The following is a 23234-nucleotide window of genomic DNA, read 5'->3' as shown; positions in this document are numbered from 1 at the left end:
AGCTGGAGCTGGGAGGTGCTCCGCCCCAGACCTCCCCGGTGGCCCCGCCCCCTTCTATAAAGAGCCAAGCACTTGGCTGGCAGCATCAAACCACAGAACACACAGACCGACAGAGACGCACACACGCAGCATGGAAGGCAAAGGGCTCGTGGCTCAGCTGCAGAAGGCAGCTATCTGCCCCGCCTGCAGGGGGCACTTCAAGGACCCGGTGATCTTGGACTGCGATCACAGCTACTGCCGGGCCTGCATCACCCGCTACTGGGAAGAGGCGGCCGCCACTGGGAAGGGCCCCAGGGTTCTCTCTTGCCCCCAGTGCAAGGCAGTTTTCGAGAGGAAGAATCTGCGGACCAACGTCAAGCTGGCGGTGGAGGTCAAGATCACCCAGCATCTCAACGCCAAGACGGCTCACGTGCCGCTCGCACCCAAGCCCAGGAGGCGCCGTGGGGGATGGATTCCTGCAACCGGCATCCAGGAGGAAAAGGTATGACATGAGAGTAAGGGGAGTTGGGGCTCACCAAGGGTCAAAGTCAGGACTCAGTTCTAGAAATTGCAAAAAAAAGAGGATAGAAGGTCTCTGAGTATGTGCAGAATGCCTCTCATCGCTGAATTGATTTGTTTGGTATTATTGCATTTGCATCTGGCCCTTCTTCCCCAAAGAACAACCGCAACTGGCCCCTAAAGGTCTCGGGAGAAGGACTTTCCATGAAGAAAGCATGAATTCCAATTAAGCTACCACCTTTCATTTCAGACATGAAAAGGCTTTTGTCACAGAATCTGAGATAAATTTGCAGGAATCCAGGGTCCTGTGTTTTTTTTTCTTTCACATTTTTAAAACAAATTCCTTTGCCAGGAAGATCTATTGCTATATAAGGTCCGTTTCAAACCTTTCCCTTTAACTGAATATAAACAAGAATGAGGGTGGAAAGAAAGTCGCCGTCCACTTCTGCTTTTAAGAGGACAGGCAGAAATTCAGTCAGTGAAGCTTTCCCCCAGCACTGGGATGCAGAAAACAGTTCCTGTTGAATTTCTGACTGTCACTCCGGCAATTAAAGGCAACAAAGCCAAGAAAACAGAGTAGATACTGAAGAGCACAGGGATGTTTTCTTACAGTTGGACAACATCAATAACTGAAAACCAGAGACTTAACCAGCAGCAAGAGATATCCCCCCTTTCCCCTTCCTTGTATGTCAGCCTTTGGCAGCTTGGTGCCCTCAATAAGCTTTGGACTACAACTGCAGCTGAGGCTGATGGGAATTGTAGTCCAAAACATCTCTGCCTATAAGAGGGATGGGGAAACACATGGTCCTTCTGCCATCCTTGACCATTGGCTTGGGCTGATGGGAGCTGAAATCCAACAACATATGGAGGACAACAGGCTCCTCATCCCTGCTCTAGAACCTCAGTAGCCAAGAACCTGGCCTAGAACATCAGGAGCAGACTTCATCATAAAGACCCTGCAAGTGTCTCTATTTCCCAGGGACAGCCCCAGATTTACAGAAGCCATCCCAGTTTCTGATTTGATCCTGGAATGTCCCACTTTTCCTTAGGACGTCCCTATTTTCATGGGAGAAATGTGGGTATAATAAGATGATGATCTGACACTGGACCTCTTTCAGTTTGGGAGTATAGCAACCACAGGGTGAGGGAGCCACATGGATCGATACGACAGGCCTTTTTTTCTTACCCTGTCATCATGTGCTGTTTCCCTAGGGAAATTCCCCTCCAGCCGTGTTTGTACATTTTCTCAAGCAGATCAAATTTGTCTCCTCCGAGCTACGGGAGAGGCGGATGCTTAGAGGCAGAGAATGCTCTCTGCACACAGGTAATTCTCAGCACCTCCAGGGAAGGCTGGGAAGGTCTCTGAGAGTTGGAGACTCTGGTGAGCCACTGCGGTCAGGGCTAGATGGGTGAATGGTCCGATTAGTTATCTGGGAGACCCAAGGTTTTCCCTTCCCTCCTGCAGACTTAGGCAACCATGGCAAGACAGCAGGAACACTCGAGTTATGTGGGAAGGCAGGCCTGTCAGTTTGGAGGCTCCCCAGGAGAAACGCTCTAGGGACTACTCCTTCACTGGAGGTTTTTAAGCAGAGGTAGGATCGTCAGGGGTTCTTGAGCTGTGATTTCTGCACTGCGTGGGGCTGGGCTTCCAGCTCTGCAGGTCTGTTACTCTATAAACACAAAGCAGGGCATGATACCCATGAAGACCTCTTATTATTTGTGTATCACCTTTAAGAAGGATGCATTTTACAGAAGGAGCAGTAGAAGGATCTCTGCAGATCCCGAAACCTCACCCTCCTCAAAATCCGAGCGAGGCTCCGTGCCTTCGACCTGCACAGTGAAACGTTCCTCATTCTCTTGCATTTGTCCAGCCTGAGGCTCCAAACTTATACCCACTTGCACGGGGAAAGAAGCCCCGCAGAACTCAGCGGAACTGAACAGACATGTCTAGGATTGCACCGTCAGACAGCCAGTCCCCAGGATTTCCACATTTAAAATAACATGCGCGCACACATGCGCAAAAAATGCCTCAACCGAAACGGAAAACAGGCTGATCTGGTATGCCGTTGACATTAGCATTACAGGTAGCCTGGATCTCAGAGCGGCAGATAGATGGAGGAAGGAGAGCAAAACCGCTTTGTATTATCTGGAGGGATAGGGAGCCTTCTGCGCTTCAGATGCAGAGCCTTCAATTGCCCCTATTTTCCAGGCAGGCACAGTCCTGGAATGATAGAAGCCGTCCAGGTTTCTGATTTGACCCCAGAATGTCCTGCTTTTCCTTAAAGGTAAAGGGACCCCTGACCATTAAGTCCAGTCGCGGCCGACTCTGGGGTTGCGGCGCTCATCTCGCTTTATTGGCCGAGGGAGCCAGCGTACAGCTTCCGGGTCATGTGGCCAGCATGACTAAGCCGCTTCTGGCGAACCAGAGTAGCACACAGAAATGCCGTTTACCTTCCCGCTGGAGTGGTACCTATTTATCTACTTGCACTTTGTGCTTTCGAACGGCTAGGTTGGCAGGAGCAGGGACCGAGCAATGGGAGCTCACCCCATCGCAGGGATTTGAACCGCTGACCTTCTGATTGGAAAGTCCTAGGCTCTCTGCTTTAACCCACAGTGCCACCCGCATCCCTTCTGCTTTTCCTTAGGACACCCCTATTTTCATATTGGAAGCTATGCAGATTTTGCTGGATTACAAGTCCCATTATCCCTGACCATTGGCTGTTCTGGCTGGGGCTGATGAGGGTCAGGTGGTATACAAACGTGAAAAATAATGAATAAAATCAAAAAAGTAAAGGGACAGCTTTCGTAGAGGCCGGAAAAAAGTTGGCAAACCTAGTGACCTCCATCTGGAAGGGGGATTTCCAAAAGCACTGCGAGAGAAAGGAGTAGGGCGAACACTTAATGGACTAACCAGGGGTGGTTGAGAAAGAGGCATGGTCTCTTTCGACTAGAGCTTGAGCTGCCAATATCAGCCAGTGAATCTTTCTTAAGACATGGAAATATGCATAATCACTTGCTAAGGTCTGCAGAGCAAGCTGCTATATGAAAGGCACAGGTGCGTGGGCTGGGAAAGAAGTTGGCAACCTTAACTAGAATCTTCATGGAAGGAGGAGATAGAGGAGGAAACTTGATACTACAGGAAAAAGCAAAGAGGAGAATCAGAAGACGGAAAGAAAAGCCGCAAAAATGGACAACTATGTATTATGTAATAATTACATATTACACGAGGATGATAGTCATACGGGTGTTTTTAAAATAGTGGTTTCTTTTGTTGCAAATATGCATAGATGAGGGCCTAGCAAGTTTTTATGTTTGTGTGTGTATGCAAAGCTTGCTGCTCTTATCATACACGATCCTGAGGGTAATCCGATCCATTTCCATCGGTAATGAAATTAGTCTGATCGCAAGCCCAGATTTGAGTTACAACATTCCTCTTGTGTTTCTTTACACTGAATTTTCGTTCTCCTGGAAGTCTTAAAACTTGTGCCTTCTTGCTGCTGCAACAAGATGATAATCCGATAAGATCCAGCCTTCCTTACGTAATGCCTACTCAAAACAGAACAGAGCAAAACATAATATGGAATTTGGAATTTAGTGGAAGAACCTCGTGCAGTGGAAATTTCATGGGCCTGACCTGCCTTCCCGGATTGCACCAACCACAATTTATCGGGCACATCCCACAAATACTTCGCCTTCTGTTGCTTCAGCATCTCCTACATAGCTAAGGTGGAGATCAGATAGAGTGGCCTTGCTGTTCTCGACAGGCAAGATACGCAGCAATACTGGTGGGGCAGCAGGATGGCGGCACATGCCAATGAGTGATGCCATTGCTGAAACAGGGCATATTTTTTTTTAAGTCTTTCCGGGAAAGTGAGGTCAAAAGGTTTTCACTCTTGGTCATTGTTGGACTCCAGCTCCCATCATCCCTGACCATTGACCACACTGGCTGGGGCTGATAGGAGTTGTAGTTCAACAACAACAGAGACAATAGGCAGCCCACCCCTAGTGTAGACACTGGCTGAGCTACATGGATCAATGCTCTTTCTTGTTTATAAGATCCGCTGGCCTAGGAGTGGGCTCCTCTGTGTCTGACTAGGACTGAAGACACCTGGATTCAAATAAGCCACGGATAAGAACATCCCCACCAAGAGTCCCGGGAAAAATGTGACATCTCGTATTTACACAAGAGATCTCGGTGGCCATTTTGGGTGCCGCTGTCTCGTGCATTCTGGCGACGCAATCTGGCCCTGAAAAAAAACACCTTTTAAAAATAATATATTTTATTAAATTTCCACAAATTTCACATAAAATTCCAATACATAATAAATTCTTATTTTGCTTTATCGACTTCCCATCCCATTTTTCATGGTTTTTTTTTTCTATCTCATTGCTCTCTTCACTCTTTAATATCAAAACCATAATACAATAATCTCTAATTATTTCTGTTGCTCACAGTTCAAATCCTGATTGCGATTTTATCATATTAAAGTATTTCTTCAAGTTGTCTGGAAAGGGCTTCCATTCTCTTATTTTAGCTGTTAGCTTTGCTGATTCAGCGTAGTCCGTCACTTTGCTGATGTGTTCTTCTTTGGTGGGAATTTTTTCATCTTTCCATTTCTGTGCATAAAGAATCCTAGCTGCTGTTGTTACATACGTAAACAATGGGAAAAAAGTGATTTTCCAGGGCCGCGTGAGATCGAAAGAAACCGCTTTTTCAGGTCACCTGACTTAGCCATATTTCTAACATGCAGCCAAATTCAGCAAACCCGTAGCCAGTTCAGGTATTCATGTGTTCCAGCTCAAGCACACCTGGTACAACTAATGGAGCCCTTCATTAGTTGTGTCAGGTGTGCGTGAGAAAACACCTGTTGTATTTGTGCTGTTGTGAGCGATTCTATTCAGGGGGTTGAATATCAGTGAGCAACCAGTGGAGAAACCAGTATAAGTTGCATTTTCAGCTGAATTTGGAGGAACCATGAAGTTTCTATTGTCTTGAGCTATTTCAATTGCTTTTGTTTGATTTGCTCATTGCAAACAGCTGAAAGTCTGGAAATTTTGATAAACCTGATGTGCAAGGGGGGGGGGTTTGAATAATTTCCATTGCAACTGTGGAGCTGTAGAGCTGGAAGGGACCGGTCCTTCTTTGAAGAGGGAAATGTGTTTTAAAGGCATAGCATGCATGCACAGACTCACTTTTGGATCTCAGCACCCAAGCAGGGTGGAGATGCTCCTTCAGGTACAGTGGTCCCTTGGTTCTCAAACTTAATCCATTCCGGAAGTCCATTCCAAAACCAAAGCATTCCAAAACCAAGGTGTGCTTTCCCATAGAAAGTAATGCAAAACGAATTAATCCGTTCCAGACTTTTAAAAACAACTCCTAAAACAGCAATTTAACATGAATTTTACTATCTAAAGAGACCATTGATCCATAAAATGAAAGCAACAATCAATGTACTGTACTATAAAATAAATAAGACAGTATTGTAGATGATAAAAATTAAAATTATTATTTTTTTCTTACCTGCACTGATGATAGTCCTTGTTTGGATGGGGGGCTTTTATCCACTTCTCCAGACATGCAATCAATCAAAGAATCAGTAGCTGAACTGGATTCCACACAGTCACAAAAACAAATTAATCAAAAAAGCCTCAAAAACAAAAACACAAAATAAATATAAAAAACAAAAGCGCCAGACTTAATCCATTCCGGAAGTCCATTTGACTTCTGAAATGTTCAAAAACCAAGGCGCAGCTTCTGATTGGTGCAGGTGCCCCGGAAACCATAGCCAACAGCCGCATCGGATGTTCAGCTTCCAAAAAATGTTCAAAAACCAGAACACTTACTTCCAGGTTTTCGGAGTTTGAGAACCAAAGTGTTTGAGTACCAAGTTACCACTGTATTAGAGGCCCAATCACTCGGGGCTTTATACATCTGCATTAAATTGGTATTGCTCATACCTTATAACAACTGCAGCAATATCGCTAACCTCTCAATAAAAGCAAAGAGGTGTTTGCTTTGGTGCGTACATGCCTAGACGGTTTTAATTGTCACCCCAGAATATTAAGCCAACAAGCTGGCCCAAGAGGTAGGTGTAAGGACAAAGGGTCTGAAATGCAGGGTGTCCATGTGACTGCTCCTGCTTGCTCATCCCTTAAGTGGCAACCTATGATCATCGCATTTCAAAGGATTAGGAGTCTTAACTGGCCGTAGTTATATAGCTGCGAAGCACCAGGACTGACACTTCCTGGGACAACAGCTCTGGGGCCGGCCTGCTCATTGGACACACAAACCAGAAAAGATCATCACTGCTAAAGCACACATACCTGTCAGCAGCTCTGTGATAAAGCACCTGCTCTGCAAGCAGAGAGTCCCAGGTTGTCTCCATGGGATGCTGTAGCACTGAGCCAAGACCCCTCCCTAGTCTCCTTTGACATTGGCAACAGAAGCCTACTTCATTTGTTCAAGAGATTTGGCTCATCTAGCAGGACAGAAGAGCGTTCTAATAATGGCGACCGAACATAGCAGCAAAGAGAGAAAGTGGAGAGAGGAGGCAGGAAACGCACCTGGCAAAATGACAGATCCATAGGAGGGGTGAGGATTCTGATGGGATCAGGATCTCTTTGATTAAGGCTAATTTCTCAATCTGGTTGAGCCTGTCCAGAGAACATGCCGCAGCCCTAACGATTATCAGGCCCTTGGGAAAGGATGGTTTTGGAAAGAGATGTCATCATACGTGGACAGGTAGAATGGCTTTGGATTATTACAAAGGAAGAAGAGTAGAAGAAGAGTTTGGATTTGATATCCCACTTTATCACTACCCGAAGGAGTCTCAAAGCGGCTAACATTCTCCTTTCCCTTCCTCCCCCACAACAAACACTCTGTGAGGTGAGTGGGGCTGATAGACTTCAGAGAAGTGTGACTGGCCCAAGGTCACCCAGCAGCTGCATGTGGAGGAGCGGAGACGCGAACCCGGTTCACCAGATTACGAGTCTATCGCTCTTAACCACTAGACCACAGATATATGAGCAGATTTTTTATTTATTTAAGTTAATGTAACTGAAATTGTGGCAGATGGAAAATGGCTCCACATCAACATGGGATTTGGAATGAGACAACAGATGGCACTTCTACCTGAGCAATAAGCCCATTGGCAAAGTGGGAAGGTGAACCATTTTACAATGGAAACAATGCATGAAAAGCACTCAGGTGCCTCAGATCTCAGCCTCTATGATCTCTTGGATGAGGAGAGGCCACATCCCTGGGAAGGAAGACTGGCTGCTTGAATTTTTCAGTGGAAAGTGCCTGCTCAGGATTGTGCCTGTTCAAAGATGATCAAAACATGCAGATACAAAGCTACTTTCCAGCCAGATCCTAAAACTAAAATAAGTCTCTAACTGAAATTGTGGCAGATAAACTGTAGCTCCGTATAAACATGGGATGTGGGTGTCGCTGTGGGTTAAACTACAGAGCCTAGGACTTGCTGATCAGAAGGTCGGCAGTTCGACTCCCCGCGATGGGGTGAGCTCCCGTTGCTTGGTCCCTGCTCCTGCCAACCTAGCAGTTTGAAAGCAAGTTAAAGTGCAAGTAGTTAAATAGGTACCGCTCCAGTGGGAAGGTAAACGGAGTTTCCAAGCGCTGCTCTGATTGGCCAGAAGCGGCTTAGTCATGCCGGCCACGTGTCCCGGAAGCTGTACGCTGGCTCCCTCGGCCAATAAAGCGAGATGAGCGCCGCAACCCCAGAGTCGGCCACGACTGGACCTAATGGTCAGGGGTCCCTTTACCTCTACCTTAAGGATCAAAAGATGGCACAATCATCTTCCACCTGAGCAGCATATTTCCTGTCTCTAGTTGAGGTTGCCAACGCAGTGCCCATGGGCACAGCGGTGCCCTTGACGTCGCCTGCTGGTCACCACAAAATTTAGGAGGTGATGAGGGCGGTTTGCTTTTTCTCACTTGTAAAGTCCATGGAGCTGACAGAGGGTGTTGGACAAGTGACCCTCTTTTCCACTTCTTCCTTTAGCTCTATGTAGTTTCTGACACTCCGATTATTTCTGCTGTAAGAGGCCAGAGAGTGTGGCACCCATGGCACTCACTTAAAAATCCAGATGTGCCCATAGATTGGCAACTCCATATTAGTGTCATTCACAAGTGTCTTCGGCTATGAGGTGTTCTTATGCTCACTTTGGACCCATCAGGGTTAAGATTTTAAATTCTGCTCCCTAATAATAATAATAATAATAATAATAATAATAATAATAATAAATGACTTATATGCCACCTATCTGACTGGGTTGCCGCAGCCCACTCTGTGCGGCTTCCATCAACTCCGTGAGGTACTTTAAGCTGAGAAATGATGACTGGCTTACAGTCATCCAGTGAGTTTCACGACTGAATAGGCATTTGCACTCGGGTCTCCCAGATCCTAGTCCAACACAACGGTGATGCAATCGACTCGGCAAAACAGTGACCAGGCACCAGGACACAGAGCAGCAACGATGTGTACAGCAATGAGTGCACCATGTCAGAGACTTCTAGTATTCCAGGCATGAGGAAATGGCAGGGAGACTTCCTGTCCTTGGCTATATGCAACATCACTGGGAAGCAATCAGAAACTCCACATGACAGTTCGAGGGGAAATAAAAGTTGGCATCGTCTCAGCCCTGACCTCACAAACAAACCCAATGCTCTTAGGGCAGGGACATTGTCACTTGTGTCTGCATCCTGAACGCCACCTGTCGTGTGCTGATGACTCCGGATGACATCCACCAATTAAGCTCAACTATTGCTTGTAGAAAATTACAGATAATTATAGTGTGCGGCTCAAGAGGCCATTGGTTCAGTGCTTGGCATTTTATTTTTATTTATTTGTCTATCTATCACACATATCTTAAAAACAGCATCTTAAAGACAGCATCTTAAAAAGCAGAGACATCACCTTGCCAACAAAGGTCCGTATAGTTAAAGCTATGGTTTTCCCAGTAGTGACGTATGGGAGTGAGAGCTGGACCATAAAGAAGGCTGATCGCCGAAGAATTGATGCTTTTGAATTATGGTGCTGGAGGAGACTCTTGAGAGTCCCATGGACTGCAAGAAGATCAAACCTCTCCAGTCTGAAGGAAATCAGCCCTGAGTGCTCACTGGAAGGACAGATCCTGAAGCTGAGGCTCCAAGACTTTGGCCACCTCATGAGAAGAGAAGACTCCCTGGAAAAGACCCTGATGTTGGGAAAGATGGAGGGCACAAGGAGAAGGGGACGACAGAGGACGAGATGGTTGGACAGTGTTCTGGAAGCTACGAGCATGTGTTTGACCAAACTGCGGGAGGCAGTGGAAGACAGGAGTGCCTGGCGTGCTCTGGACCATGGGGTCACGAAGAGTCGGACACGACTAAACGACTAAACGACTAAACAATAAACAACAAAAATCACACATATATCTTGCCTTTTTCTCCAGAGAGCTCAAGCTGGTGTACATGGTTCTCCTCCTTTAATCTCCGCAACAACCCTGTGAGGTGGGTTAGGCTGAGAGGCAGTGATTGGCCCAAGGTCACCCTTCGTGAGCTTCGTGGCCAAGAGGGGATTTGAACCCTGGTCTCCTGGATCCTAGTCCAACACTCTAACCACTACACCACCCTGGCAGCAACCTGGAGACCTGTGCCTTTAAATGTGTTGATGCAATGGATGGCACAGCAGCCTCAGGTCACTTGCCTGTTGCTTAGTCCCTGCTCCCGCTTCCCTGCTGTTTGGCACACCTGGAGTTTAGGTTTTCTGCCTCTTACCTCTGATACAGGACGTTGCCCTTTCAATCCCTTGCTTCAGGAGGAGGAAAGGTAACAGCTGTGGCTCCGCCATGCTTCTCTGCTCATTCCTCCCTCTACAACTTTGTCATTCCCCTTGCTTGCCCCACCTGCTGGGGCAATTAGGACTTCAGGTGTGCCCCATATATGCAGCAGGCGATACAGTGGGGTGGACAGCCAGTACCATAAAAATCATGGGCAGGAGATAGAGTGGCCAGCCAACCACAACCTAGTCTAAGGTAAAGGTAAAGGAACCCCTGACCATTAGGTCCAGTCATGACCGACTCTGGGGTTGCGGCGCTCATCTCGCTTTATTGGCCGAGGGAGCCGGCTTACAGCTTCCGGGTCATGTGGCCAGCATGACTAAGCCGCTTCTGGTGAACCAGAGCAGCGCACGGAAACGCCGTTTACCTTCCCACCGGAGCGGTACCTATTTATCTACTTGCACTTGGATGTGATTTCGAACTGCTAGGTTTGGCAGGAGCAGGGACTGAACAACGGGAGCTCACCCCGCTGCGGGGATTTGAACCGCCGACCTTCTGATCAGCAAGTCCTAGGCTCTGTGGTTTAACCAACAGCGTCACCCACGTCCCACAACCTAGTCTAGTCAGCTCTTTAAAATCAGTTTGACCTTCAGAAATGAGCTGGTGAAAATTTCACTCCGCGGTCATAAACTTGAGGCAGATGCTTAGCGCTGACTCAGACCATTGGGCTGTCCAGCTCAGCATTGTCCTCAGTGGTGTTCAAGATTTTCTCCCAGCCCTATGTGGAGATGCCAGGGATCGAACCAGGGACCTTGTGCTTGCAAGGCAGAGGTTCTACCAGTAAGCTACAGCTCTTCCACTACCCAGTCACTGTTAACATCAGCCCATTGATGCTGATCTGGCACAGCTGCAGGGAACAGTTCAGAACCTCAATGGAAGACGACATGGAGGAACTCCAGGCCACCGTTTCTCCCTCTTCTCCTGGAAGGCAGCTCCTGTAGTCTGTGGTGGGCGGCTCTGCTGCAAAACCCGATAGCTATCTGCGAAGGAGCAGTCATGTCGAGCTGCACCAATGCAAGATGTCTCTTTTTGCCAGCAGCATCGCACCTGGAATCCATAAACTTGCTCATTAGAAGCTGGCAAAGCTGGATGAGTCACTAATGCATGGCAGAATGTACCTAGTCAAATAAGTACTTTTGGGAAAAGATGTTCCCGTCTAATAATGTCAAGCAGCGCACATCGCAGGAAACAGGGGCGAACCGGGCCACACAGTGAGAAAACAGTCATTATATTTAACTATGTAAATATAAGGCATACGTAGTCAGGCCACAAAAGGACACACCTGCTGTGCACTGGTGAGTTGTGGATTGCTGACACCATAGCCATGTTTTGCTCTCGCACAATCACTCGGGCAGGCTGAGATTTCTAAATACAGTGGTACCTCGGGTTAAGAACTTGATTCGTTCCGGAGGTCCATTCTTAACCTGAAACTGTTCTTAACCTGAAGCACCACTTTAGCTAATGGGGCCTCCCGCTGCCGCTGCGCCGTGGCTGCGCAATTTCTGTTCTCATCCTGAAGCAAAGTTCTTAACCCGAGGTAATATTTCTGGGTTAGGTCTGTAACCTGAAGCATCTGTAACCTGAGGTACCACTGTAGTGGGATCTTCTGGTGGTTCTTATGCTTCTACTTTCACTCGAGGCGCCTGACATGTTGGCACCTGGGGCACTGAGCTGCTCCCATCAACTAGACAGAGCTCCCCCTCCTTCTGCTCCCAACCCAGATCTTCTCCAGAGGGGTGGGAGAACCTCTAGAGCAGATTTGGGGTGTGCGCATGCGCAAGATAAGTTCTCTTGTCTTGTGAAAGGTATTCTGCTCTTGCAATCACTTTAGCTCCATCCGCACTACACATTTAAAGCACTATCATACCGCCTTAAACAGTCATGGCTTCCCCCCAAAGACTCCTGGGATCTGTAGCTTGTTAAAAGTGCAGAGAGTTGTTAGGTGACCCATATTCCTCTCGTGGAGCTACAATTCTCAGCCAAATCACAGTGGTTAGAGCATCTGCTTTGCATGCAGGAGGTTCCAGCTTCAATCCAGGTAAGCCTGGGGAGGATCCTGATCTGGAACTCTGATTTGCTGCAGCCAGCCAGTGTAGACCAGGGTTTCCCAAACTTGGGCCTCCAGCTGTTTTTGGACTACAACACCCATCATCCCTTTCCACTGGTCCTGCTAGCTAGGGATTGTGGGATTTGTAGTCCAAAAAACAGCTGGAGAACCAACTTTGGGAAACCCTGGTGTAGACAATACTGAGCTGGAGGGTCTGGTTCTCAGTAGAGGGCAACTTCCTATGTTCCTATATTTTGGCTCAGGTGTTGATTATCTGCTTTGCGTCCAGAAGGTCCCAGGTTCCATCCCTGGCTTCTCCAGGTAGGGCTGGGAGAGAAGCCTCCCTGAAAGGCTGGAGAGCGTCTTCCAGTCAGTGTAGACAATACTGAACTAGATGGACCAAGGATTCAACTCTGGATAAGAGAGCTTCGTACGCTGCTTTAGATATGGGAGACTATCATGGCATCCTTGTGGACGGATGAGCCCGTGGTGCTGGAGGAAAACTCGTGCCTGACACCTCTGCCCCAGACACAGGCAGCTCATAAATTCCTGGAGGCTGAGGTGGTTGTGGGTGACCTCATGTGCATCGAGTGGCTGGAGCATGCTGCGGAGCAGAGCGAAGGTTGCAAACTTTAATTGGCACGGCTGAGGCTCAAGGCATGTAACTGATGGGAAGGATTTCAGGGACACCACCCTCCCTCGTGACTCAACCACTCGTAGGGCAACCATTAGGTAAGGCAGCCCAAGACAATGGTGTGTTTATGTTGCTCCATGCCTCAGCCTGGGTCGTAGCCAACCACTCCTGAGTATCAGGCATGAACAGAACGTGGAAACCCAGGTGAGCAGGTGGCACACAGAGTCGTCATCTTCTTCTTCTTCTTCTTCTTCTTCTTCTTCTTCTTCTTCTTCTTCTTCTTCTTCTTCTTCTTCTTCTTCTTCTTCTTCTCCTCCTCCTCCTCCTCCTCCTCCTCCTCCTCCTTCTTCTTCTTCTTCTTCCATCATGAACACAGTTTTAAAAGTCAGTCTCTAAGTGACTGTGGAGGCCAGTTCTGGATCCACACGTCCTTCCACAGTGGGGACATAGGTTTCTGGGTGGGAGTTGATCACTGGGTTTGCCAAGCATGCCTTCTTCTTGGCACGTTTCTCCCTTTTGTCCTGAGTTCGAGCGTCTTCAAAGCCCATGGCAAATTTGGTAAAGGCTGTTCTCTAATTGGAGCGCTTGCAGGCTAGTGTTTCCCAGTTTTCAGTGTTTAAACATGTGTGTCCAAATGTGTACAGTGGTACCTCGGGTTAAGAACTTAATTCATTCTGGAGGTCTGTTCTTAACCTGAAACTGGTCTTAACCCAAAGCACCACTTTAGCTAATGGGGCCTCCCGCTGCCGCCGCGCCGCCGCCACACAATTTCTGTTCTCATCCTGAAGCAAAGTTCTTAACCCAAGGTACTATTTCTGGGTTAGCGGAGTCTGTAACCTGAAGCGTCTGCAACCTGAAGCATCTGTAACCCGAGGTACCACTATACATGGAAGGGGCTCCAACTCTTTCCCCACCAAAGCCAATGTAATTATTGTTAACAGCTACCTGGCAGAAATTAAACAGGCACAGCTTTTCCCAGTACAATAGTGACCATGATTGCATCTGTTGAATTTCAGGCTGACGTACAACTGTTAAGGTACAGATCCTCTGTCGGGGAAGGTGGGTGGGTGGGATAGCCTATTTAAGTGTAATTGGGGAAAGGAGAGATTTTAGGAGCACACAAGTTCTTGGGAGGATAGCGAATCCCATAGCAGCATTCTCCCTGCAAATTGCAGATTTTTCACTAGGGTGACCGCATAAGGCACACTGGTGGACCAGTGTTAGTTGTGTAGAGGAGGGAAATTAGGCAAACATGCCAGCCCCATAGGGACAGACAAAATTGCACTTACTGAAATTCGTAATTTAGTTAGGGAGTCAAAACTGTGTCATTGTGAGCCCTGTCCTTTTGCAGCTCATTGCCTTGTTTTTCAGACATGCACACGCACCGTTCAATTTAGCAATTCATTTCGTACCTTGGTCTGGGGCTGCTTGTCCAAAATAGTGGGCCTGCCCCTTTAAATAATAAGCACATGGAAGGAGTCAATGTCCCACCCACCAAATGTGGTTGGAACCCCAAGCTGCCATCATCCCTCACCACTGGCCATGCTGGCAGGGGATGATGGGAGTCCAGCAACATCCTGCTAGCTACCCTGACATAGCAAACACAACAACATAGTTTATTTCCTTGCAAAGCCTGGAATTATAATAATAGCAAGAGACCAGTAACCCTTTGGAGGAGCCAGAGTTATTTTCCTTCTGCTAGTTCTCCACCAATCTCTTCCAGCTCCCCTTCACTAGAGAGCCAGTGTGGTGTAGTGGTTAAGAGCGGTGGACTTGTAATCTGGTGAACCTGGTTCACTTCTCCGCTCCTCCACATGCAGCTGCTGGGTGACCTTGGGCTAGTCACACTTCTCTGAAGTCTCTCAGCCCCACTCACCTCACAGAGTGTTTGTTGTGGGGGAGGAAGGGAAAGGGAAAGGAGAATGTTAGCTGCTTTGAGACTCCTTCGGGTAGTGATAAAGCAGGATATCAAAGCCAAACTACTACTACTACTACTACTACTACTCCTCCTCTTCTTCTTCTTCTTCTTCTTCTTCTTCTTCTTCTTCTTCTTCTTCTTCTTCTTCTTCTTCTTCTTCTTCTTCTTCTTCTTCTTCACTATTCGGAAGGAGTAACCAGGAGCTGCCCTACCATCAGGCCAGAGTCGCAGGGAGGAACTTGTGAACTTCATGGGAGCTCACAATAACATCTGGAGAACCCAGATCCTTTCATCCCTAGTGCAGCAGGACAATTTCATTTGCCTTTAACCCATATACCCTCTTGTCTGCGGAGACTGGAGAGCAGGTTATGGTAGGAGGGACAAATACAGCACAAAATGTGTACCTGGTTCAGGAGGGGACAACATTCAGACAGCAATCTTTGGCATAAGAACTTGGGTGACACAAGCATGGCCTGGCTTGATTTAACCTGTGAGATGCTGGAAGGCATGTCTTCATCTGGGCTTGGGGACGCTTGCCTCCAAGCCCTCTGCTGACCTTCGTTTGGACACTTGCATTGTCTAGTTTGCATTCATAAGAGCTCTGCCTTGACTGGGATAATGTGGAATAAATAAGCATAATAGACAGATAGGAGCAATTGATTTTTGAGGCACTCGTCTCCTCCTTGGGGGCTTTCCATAAGCATCTGGTTGGCCGCTGTGATAAAAGATGCTCAACTAGATGAGCCGCTGGCCTTATCAGGGCCCTTATCAACATTGCAAATAAATAAATAATCCTCTGTGGATGTGACTGCTTCCATATATGAGCCATCAAAGTCCATGGTCATCACCGTATATCTTTTGGCATTGAATTCCAATTAAATTACGCTTGTGCAAAGAAACATTCTACTTTGCTTTCCGTGTCAACGGGCCTATGCAGCTGTTTAAAATTTGATTGAGTAGCTGATCATTTTCATGATTGATCTGTAAGGATTTTAATGGTCTTTTTTTTTTTTAAAAAAAAGGTTGTATATTGCTGTACACTGCCCTGATATTTTATGAGAGTGCAGTATATAAACACCATCATAAATAAACAATATAGAATAAATTCTGACTTTGCTGAACCTACTGCCAATCAATATGAATCTGACTCAACACATTTTCCGTTTGCTCCTGCTCCATCGATATAGACAAGATTCCCACCTTGACCTATCCATCTAATATCACCTTCTCTCTCTTTTTTCCAGGAAGTCATCAGAGAAGTCTGCAGATGGTGAGTCTACTCCACCTTCTCGATTTCCAGATACTTGAAAACTAACCTTGCCAGGCATTGAATCTGGCAGCTTTATGTAAGCCAAACACACAGTGCCGGATTTATATACAAGCTAAACAAGCTATAGCTTAGGGCCCCACTCTCTTGGGGGCCTCCAAAAAATTTAAAGGGAAAAAACCTGGATGTACATTTCCAAAATATAAGATAAAAAAACAAATAAAATAAAACCTACATACAACAACAGTGTTTTGTGTTGTGTAGGCTCCAATGATGTAAGTAATGGGCCCCGCCTGCTAGCCTGCTCCCTAAAATATCACTTTCACTATTAATATACTTCTTCTTAATTGTATTTCACTATTAATATACTTCTTCTTAATTGTATTTCACTATTAATATACTTCTTAATTGTATTTCAGTTCAACAATTACTTTGATAAAATACATACATATTTTGTTAAGTGCAAATTGCTTTAGATACCTATTAGGTCCATAAATTAGGTAAAGGTAAAGGCACCCCTGCCCGTACGGGCCAGTCTTGCCAGACTCTGGGGTTGTGCGCCCATCTCACTTTAAGAGGCCGGGGGCCAGCGCTGTCCGGAGACACTTCCGGGTCACATGGCCAGCGTGACAAAGCTGCATCTGGCGAGCCAGAGCCGCACACGGAAACGCCGTTTACCTTCCCGCTGGTAAGCGGTCCCTATTTATCTACTTGCACCCGAAGGTGCTTTCGAACTGCTAGGTTGGCAGGCGCTGGGACCAAGCAACGGGAGCGCACCCCGCCGCGGGGATTCGAACAGCCGACCTTTCGATCGGCAAGCCCTAGGCACTGAGGCTTTTACCCACAGCGCCACCCGCGTCCCTAAATTACAACATAGCATATATTCAACACAAAAAACAGTGACAATTTGTTGTTGACAATGTAAAGGGCCCCATTACGTCCAGTAGCTTAGGGCCTCATCAAACCCTAAACCCAGCCCTGCAAACACGGGCTCAAACAGTACTAAAAAGGTAAAGAGTAAAGGGACCCCTGACCATTAGGTCCAATCACGGACGACTCCGGGGTTGCGGCACTCATCTCGCTTTATTGGCCGAGGGAGCCGGCATACAGCTTCTGGGTCATGTGGTCAGCATGACTAAGCCACTTCTGGCAAACCAGAGCAGCGCACAGAAACACTGTTTACCTTCCCGCCAGAGTGGTACCTATTTATCTACTTGTACTTTGTGCTTTCGAACTGAACCTAGGCTCTGTGGTTTAACCCACAGTGCCACCCGCGTACTATAGATGGCCCTAAACATGTTTGTAGAAGATAGCTGCTTAAGTATCAAATTGCAGGCCAGGGAAATTTTAGGATGAGGGAGCAACCCTGGGGCTTTTCAGTGGGTCATGAACTCCAAATCCCACCAGCCCCAGCACCATTTGGAGGGCTGAACACTCCCATTTCTGCTATAAGGGATTCCCCACACCTCAGTTCATCATCTTTTGGTGATGCTGTGATCCACACAGGTACCAGAGCTGCCCCTGCTGCCTCAGCAGCGTCATGACTTTGTGCCAAGATTTCTCAAGGAATATATGGAAGCTTTCATTGAAATTCCACTTCCATGCCCTGTAGGCTAATTGCTATCTATTTTTAAAAAGGAAGCCACATCCAAAGTTGAAAAGAACAAGGCAAAGCTTCAAGTTTGTTCCTTCGATAGCTCAGCCGGTAGAGCGGAGGACTGTAGATTGTCGTCCAAGCCATCCTTAGGTCGCTGGTTCGATTCCGGCTCGAAGGACAAAGTGTTTTTGCTTGCCAGAAGCAGCTCCTCTCAACCAATCATACACTGTGGCTTCCCTCATCATGACTACAGTCTGGAGAAACCCACTGAGTCATGGGAGTTGTAGTCCATCAATGACCAGAATGTCACTGTTTTCCCCTTCCATGACGTGGACGGTCCTTTAATATATTGGCTCTGAACTGTTGAGGAGCATTAAATGCCATCACAATCTTAATTGTGTCTGGAAGTGCCTGCTAAGAACATTTTTTGTTCAGACAAGCCTATCCAGATGTAGAAGCCAGCAAGTATTTTTAATATGTTTTTAGCTTATTTTATATTTTAATTATTTTCTGCATTTTTTAAAATGGCTGTTTTTAACTCCTTTTTGTTGATAATTTTAATGTTTGCTTTCTTTTTTATAAACCGCTTGGAGATTCTATTTGCAATCAAGTGGTTTACAAATTTCTTGGAATAAAATAAAAATAAGATGTCTGACACCTCCTATACAGAAACACCCTTGAGGTTCCCCCACTGAGCAACTGGAACCCTGAAATGCAAGTGCTGCCTTCCATCCTAGCCTTGATATTTATTGTATGTGTATCTTCATTTTTCTCCTCACAGCTAATGTGGTTTGGATGCGCCCAGACACCCATATTCACCTGAACCTGCAGAACAACCTACCTGGAGCCCCTCAGAGTGGCAATCCCTGCTTCCCAAGATTTGAAGACCCTCAACAAGATGGCCGAACAAGCCATCTCCAAATGGCTCAGGCTACGGCATGGGGGCAGCTAAATTTGGGGAGGGCTGCTGGTGGTGGAGAAACTGAGATTTCAGCCAAGCATGAGGCTCTGGATTTACGAATGGACCTGCAAGAGTTAGGGAGACTCTCGGGCTGCAGGGCTTAAGTTATTTTCTAGAGAGAGATATCAAGCTGTCTCAGAAGCTACAAGATGCATTGGCTTGGTGAGGGGGGCGGGCGGGCGGGAAATGTGCTCCATACATGGCAGGACCCCCTTTACTTTGTTAGGGTTTGGAATCAGATTTCAGGTTTCCGTCATCCCCTGGTTCGAATTAAGTCCTGCCCCATAACTGAGCAGAACAGATTTTGGTTAGGCTAAATCTGTGAGGAGTGACTGGTTCCACGTTTGACTAAGTCTTCAGAAGTTCTGGTACCTCCAAGTGTCCCTTGACATGGCAGAAGATGAGATCTTGGAGAAGAATGATTGGTTTTCTTTTAGTTTATCCATCTCTGCCATCTTCCTCTACTAATTTCTTGTCTGCCTTGTCTGGGAAGTGTAAACCTTCTAGGCAACCCCCCCCCCCCCGTTTCTCTGTTCTTTACAGAGTCTAGTACACACTCCTGACACCGTGTTAAATGGCAGAAGTAATAACTATTTGACATGAACTGGTATTCACTGAGAGGCATTAAAGTGATCTGAAGTTCCTAATGCAGTTATTTCATAAATGACCAGTGGGTGGTGCTGTGTGGTCATTTATCTTTCTGGCTAGCTTAAAAAAAAATCTGTCAGTGATTCTAACCAGCTTCTAAACTTGAGCCAGGTACCACCTGAGGGGAGAAATTTGAAGTTCAATGTACATACCTTATTTCCCCAAAGTCCACTCCCCTTTCCACAATATATTGTACTGCTGATAAGGAAGAAAATGTATTATACCCACAAATAACGTTGTGTTTGTTTCGTGTACTATATATAATTATTTTAATTTTTGTGTGTCTCGAGTTATTTGAGTCCATCCGTGGAATGGACTTTTAACTGTAAATCCACGGGCAAGTAAATAAAAAAAAGGCATTATCCCAAAGGAAATATGTGGTTGTGGTTGTTTTCTTTGGTGAGGAGTTGGCTTGGAAGGTTTGAGTGAACAGCCAATGGAAATTTCCCCAAAGGCCTAGCATAACATCACATAAGCAATTTTCTTCTCCTTTCCCCCTGTAATGTGGAGAACTGATAACGCAGCACAATTCAAGGTTAATTTAGTAGATTTGAAACCCAGAGTCTTGATTTGTTGCCCTACAGCAGGATTTCCATGTCTTTAACAGTGGCACGACAGTCAGAAGGGTCTCCCTCGGGAGGTTGTGGACTCTCCTTCCTTGAAGGTTTTAAAACAGAGGTTGGGTGGCCGTCTGTCACTGATGTTTTAGCCGAGATTCCTGCATTGTAGGAGGTTGCGATTCTAAGTGTAAGGAACGGTTCTGGTGTGGGAGTGAGAGACCTTTAGTCCTCCAGATGTTGCTGAACAACTCCCTTCAGACCCAGCAATAATGATGCCCTCCAAATGTCGGTGGCCAATATCTCCCATCATCCCTGTCTACCGGCAACAGAGGCCATCTTCTGAAGCAGGGATGAGGACGCTGCGAGCCTGCTGGACCACAACTCCCATCATTCCTGACCACTGACAATGCTGGCTGGGGCAGATGAGAGTTGGTGTCCGAGCACCATTGGTTCTCATTCCTGATCAGTAGGCCACTTCATGCCTCCCAGTATGCCCTGCGGAAGACCTTAAGGTCCACAAATGACAACATTTTTGAGGTCCCAGGTCGCAAGGTGGTTAGATTGGTTTCAACTAGGGCCAGGGCCTTTTTGGTACTTGCCCCGACTTGGTGGAACACTCTGCCACAAGAGACTAGGGTGCTGCGGGACTTGACATCTTTCCGCAGGGCCTGCAAGACAGAGCTATTCCGCCTGGACTTTGGTTTGGACTCCGTCTGACCCTTATGTTTCCCTCCCCTTATGGTCTTGATCTATCGGCTACTTTTAAAATGAGGCTGCATTTTAAATTGCATTTTAACCTGTATTTTAAATTGGTCCCCCCCTCCCCATTATGTTTTTACTGTGGTTTTATTGGTGTTAGCCGCCCTGTGCCCAGCTCTGGCCTGGGAGGGCGGGGTATAAATAATAATAATAATAATAATAATAATAATAATAATAATAATAATAATAATAATAATTATTATTATTATTATTATTGCTGCTGGTGGAAGGGGGACCTCTCTAGCTAGAGAAGCAACATGTCATAAACAAGGTCCCACCAACCTAAGACACTTATTTTTCTACGAACCAGTTGCCTCTTCCCTCCCCCAAACACCCCCCCTTTGCATCCTAAAATGGTAATATTCTAGGAAAAGCTTAAGCATTTTGTGGAATGTAGAAACTTGCCCAGAGATTAGTGAAGGCAGAGCCTCCCTCCTCATCCCTGTTGGATGTGGAAAACCACGTGACATCTCTCAGCTCCCGTACTAAAAATACATTTCCTGTCCAAATATGATGCATCGCTCCAAGCCCCTTCAGGCCAGCTCTTGCCAAGCTAATTAAACATCCTTCTCTTGTCAGAACTGCTGAAAACCCAGCCTTGCATTTGGCCCAGAGGCTGGGGGCCCCGTTCACAAACCCCACCTGGATTCTTCTTACATTAGCGCAGCCTCTTGCCTTGGCATGTCCACAGCAGGGGGAGGAAAAACAATCACCTTTACAGGTGTTGTTGGGGATACAGCCAGGATTGGAGCCAAGCAAGGTTATACCTTTTAACAGATGCTTGTTTTCAGAGTGCATAAGAATAATTTGTGTGTACTGAGGAATGATTTCTAAAAACTAGGGTTCCCTCTTCCCCATCGTGCCCCAAAGCCTCCTGTGCCTTTTCATGATGCATAATTTTGACAGGTAAAACTGTAACACACACCCTGCATTAGCAGGGCAGGTAAAGATTTCTCAGCCTTTTGGTCACACACTTCAGGAGTGAGTCGATTTCAGGCTTGTTGAATCTACTTTGTTTTTTAAATCAGGACTAGGGATGGGGAATATAACGATACTGGTTTGCAGTGTAAATTGTGATATCGGTTTCATAATTTTTGACCTGGCAATATGTTATGAATCATGATGTGTGTTAGGGCTGAGAGATGTCTGGCCTTCAACACTGTGATATATCACCAGCTAAATATCACGATATAACAATATATCACAATGTCTGCAATAAGGATGTAACTACATACAGGGCAGAGGCAGAAGGAATTGTGAGTGATGTGACAACTGGCTTCACGGTTTTCCCCACATCACCATTTTTTACATAGCACCCCCACACATTGTGATTCTATAATAATAATAATAATAAATAATTTTATTTATACCCCACCCATCTGGCTGTGTTTCCTCATCCACTCTGGGACAGAATTGAACTGTGCTCACAGTCTTTCCCCATAAAGTCCACTCCCAGCTGACTTTCATTTGAGCAGCCCAATTCAGGTGTGGGGGGGAAGTAGTTTTGTTCTCACTGTTGCTAAAAAATTGGAAACTAGAAACTCTTGCACATCTGTAGAAAATCACCAGAGATTACTGATGGATCCTAATCTACTTTCTGCCCATCCATGATGTCGTTAATTGGGCCTGTAACAAATTGGGGATAGGGGAGAGAATGAGAAAATGCAACTCATCTACAAGGGGAGATCTGGCAGACAGGATGAATGGAAAAGGGACAGACAGGGGGGAAATACTGTTACCCAAGCTTTTTGCAGCACACAAGCCTATCAGGAAAAGAAATGGATGGGACATAAGGCTTGCTTCTCTCCTTTTTACTGCCTCTCCCACTTTTTAATGTTCTTGCTCCTATTCTCTTTACCAGCAGCCTACTTTTCAGGCATGATATAACCACGCTTCCTTCTGAATGAAACTTCCCTTTCCTGGTTTGTACAGCTGCTGGGGAATATATGACGTGGAAGCAGGGCATTCCTTAGAAACAACCCTAATTTTAAACCATGTTTCTAGCCCTTATGACATACTTGGAATTGGGTGTGCCTATCAGAAGCCGGAGGCGCTGTTTGAATTATGACTAGCCAAGTGTTTATGCAAAATGGTAACTGCAGAATAAATGATGCAAAATATGGGAACCAGCCATATTTGACCTTGGTATAGAATTTCTAGGGTCCCCCAGCCTAAGTGCAGGATATGCACAGATCTGTTCATAAACCAGACTGGGGAATAAAAGGGTGTCCTTCAAGACCTTTTCCCCAAAAGCCTTCTGCAATTGTTTTGGTGTAAAGATCTCTGGGAAAGCCGCTGGGAGAGATCATCAGGGGGTTTGGACTGGGTGTCCATCAATATGCAGATGATACCCAGCTCTACCTCTCTTTCAAATCAGAACCAGTGAAGGCGGTGAAGGTCCTGTGTGAGTGCCTGGAGGCGGTTGGAGGATGGATGGCGGCTAATGGATTGAGGTTGAATCCTGACAAGACAGAAGTACTGTTTTTGGGGGACAGGGGGCGGGCT

General features: G+C 46.5%; 1 protein-coding gene and 1 long non-coding RNA gene across 2 annotated transcripts; both read left to right on the top strand.

The window, feature by feature from the left end:
* Positions 1-65: 65 nt before the first annotated feature.
* On the top strand, positions 66-19784 carry RNF39 (ring finger protein 39). The gene is made up of 3 exons (XM_081903470.1): positions 66-481; positions 16182-16207; positions 18583-19784. Exons 1-3 carry the CDS (start codon positions 131-133, stop codon positions 18584-18586), a joined length of 381 nt encoding a protein of 126 aa, XP_081759596.1. The 5' UTR covers positions 66-130; the 3' UTR covers positions 18587-19784.
* On the top strand, positions 14635-15946 carry LOC309365444. Its single transcript, XR_014166153.1, has 2 exons — positions 14635-14763; positions 15128-15946. It is a non-coding gene; the product is annotated as an uncharacterized lncRNA (long non-coding RNA).
* Positions 19785-23234: the final 3450 nt, after the last annotated feature.

This window comes from Podarcis melisellensis, assembly GCF_964234715.1.
Source record: "Podarcis melisellensis genome assembly, chromosome: 2".
NCBI lineage: Eukaryota > Metazoa > Chordata > Lepidosauria > Squamata > Lacertidae > Podarcis > Podarcis melisellensis.
The sequence above is the reverse complement of the archived record's forward strand: the minus strand, read 5'-3'. Positions and strand labels throughout refer to the sequence as shown.

What these genes read in the sequence shown, in the direction of transcription:
- RNF39 (XM_081903470.1), top strand. Translation starts at nt 131, where the DNA reads ATGGAAGGCAAAGGGCTCGTGGCTCAGCTGCAGAAGGCAGCTATCTGC. An exon ending in CCGGCATCCAGGAGGAAAAG is followed by an intron (nt 482 to 16,181) that starts GTATGACATGAG and finishes TCTTTTTTCCAG; the next exon opens with GAAGTCATCAGAGAAGTCTG.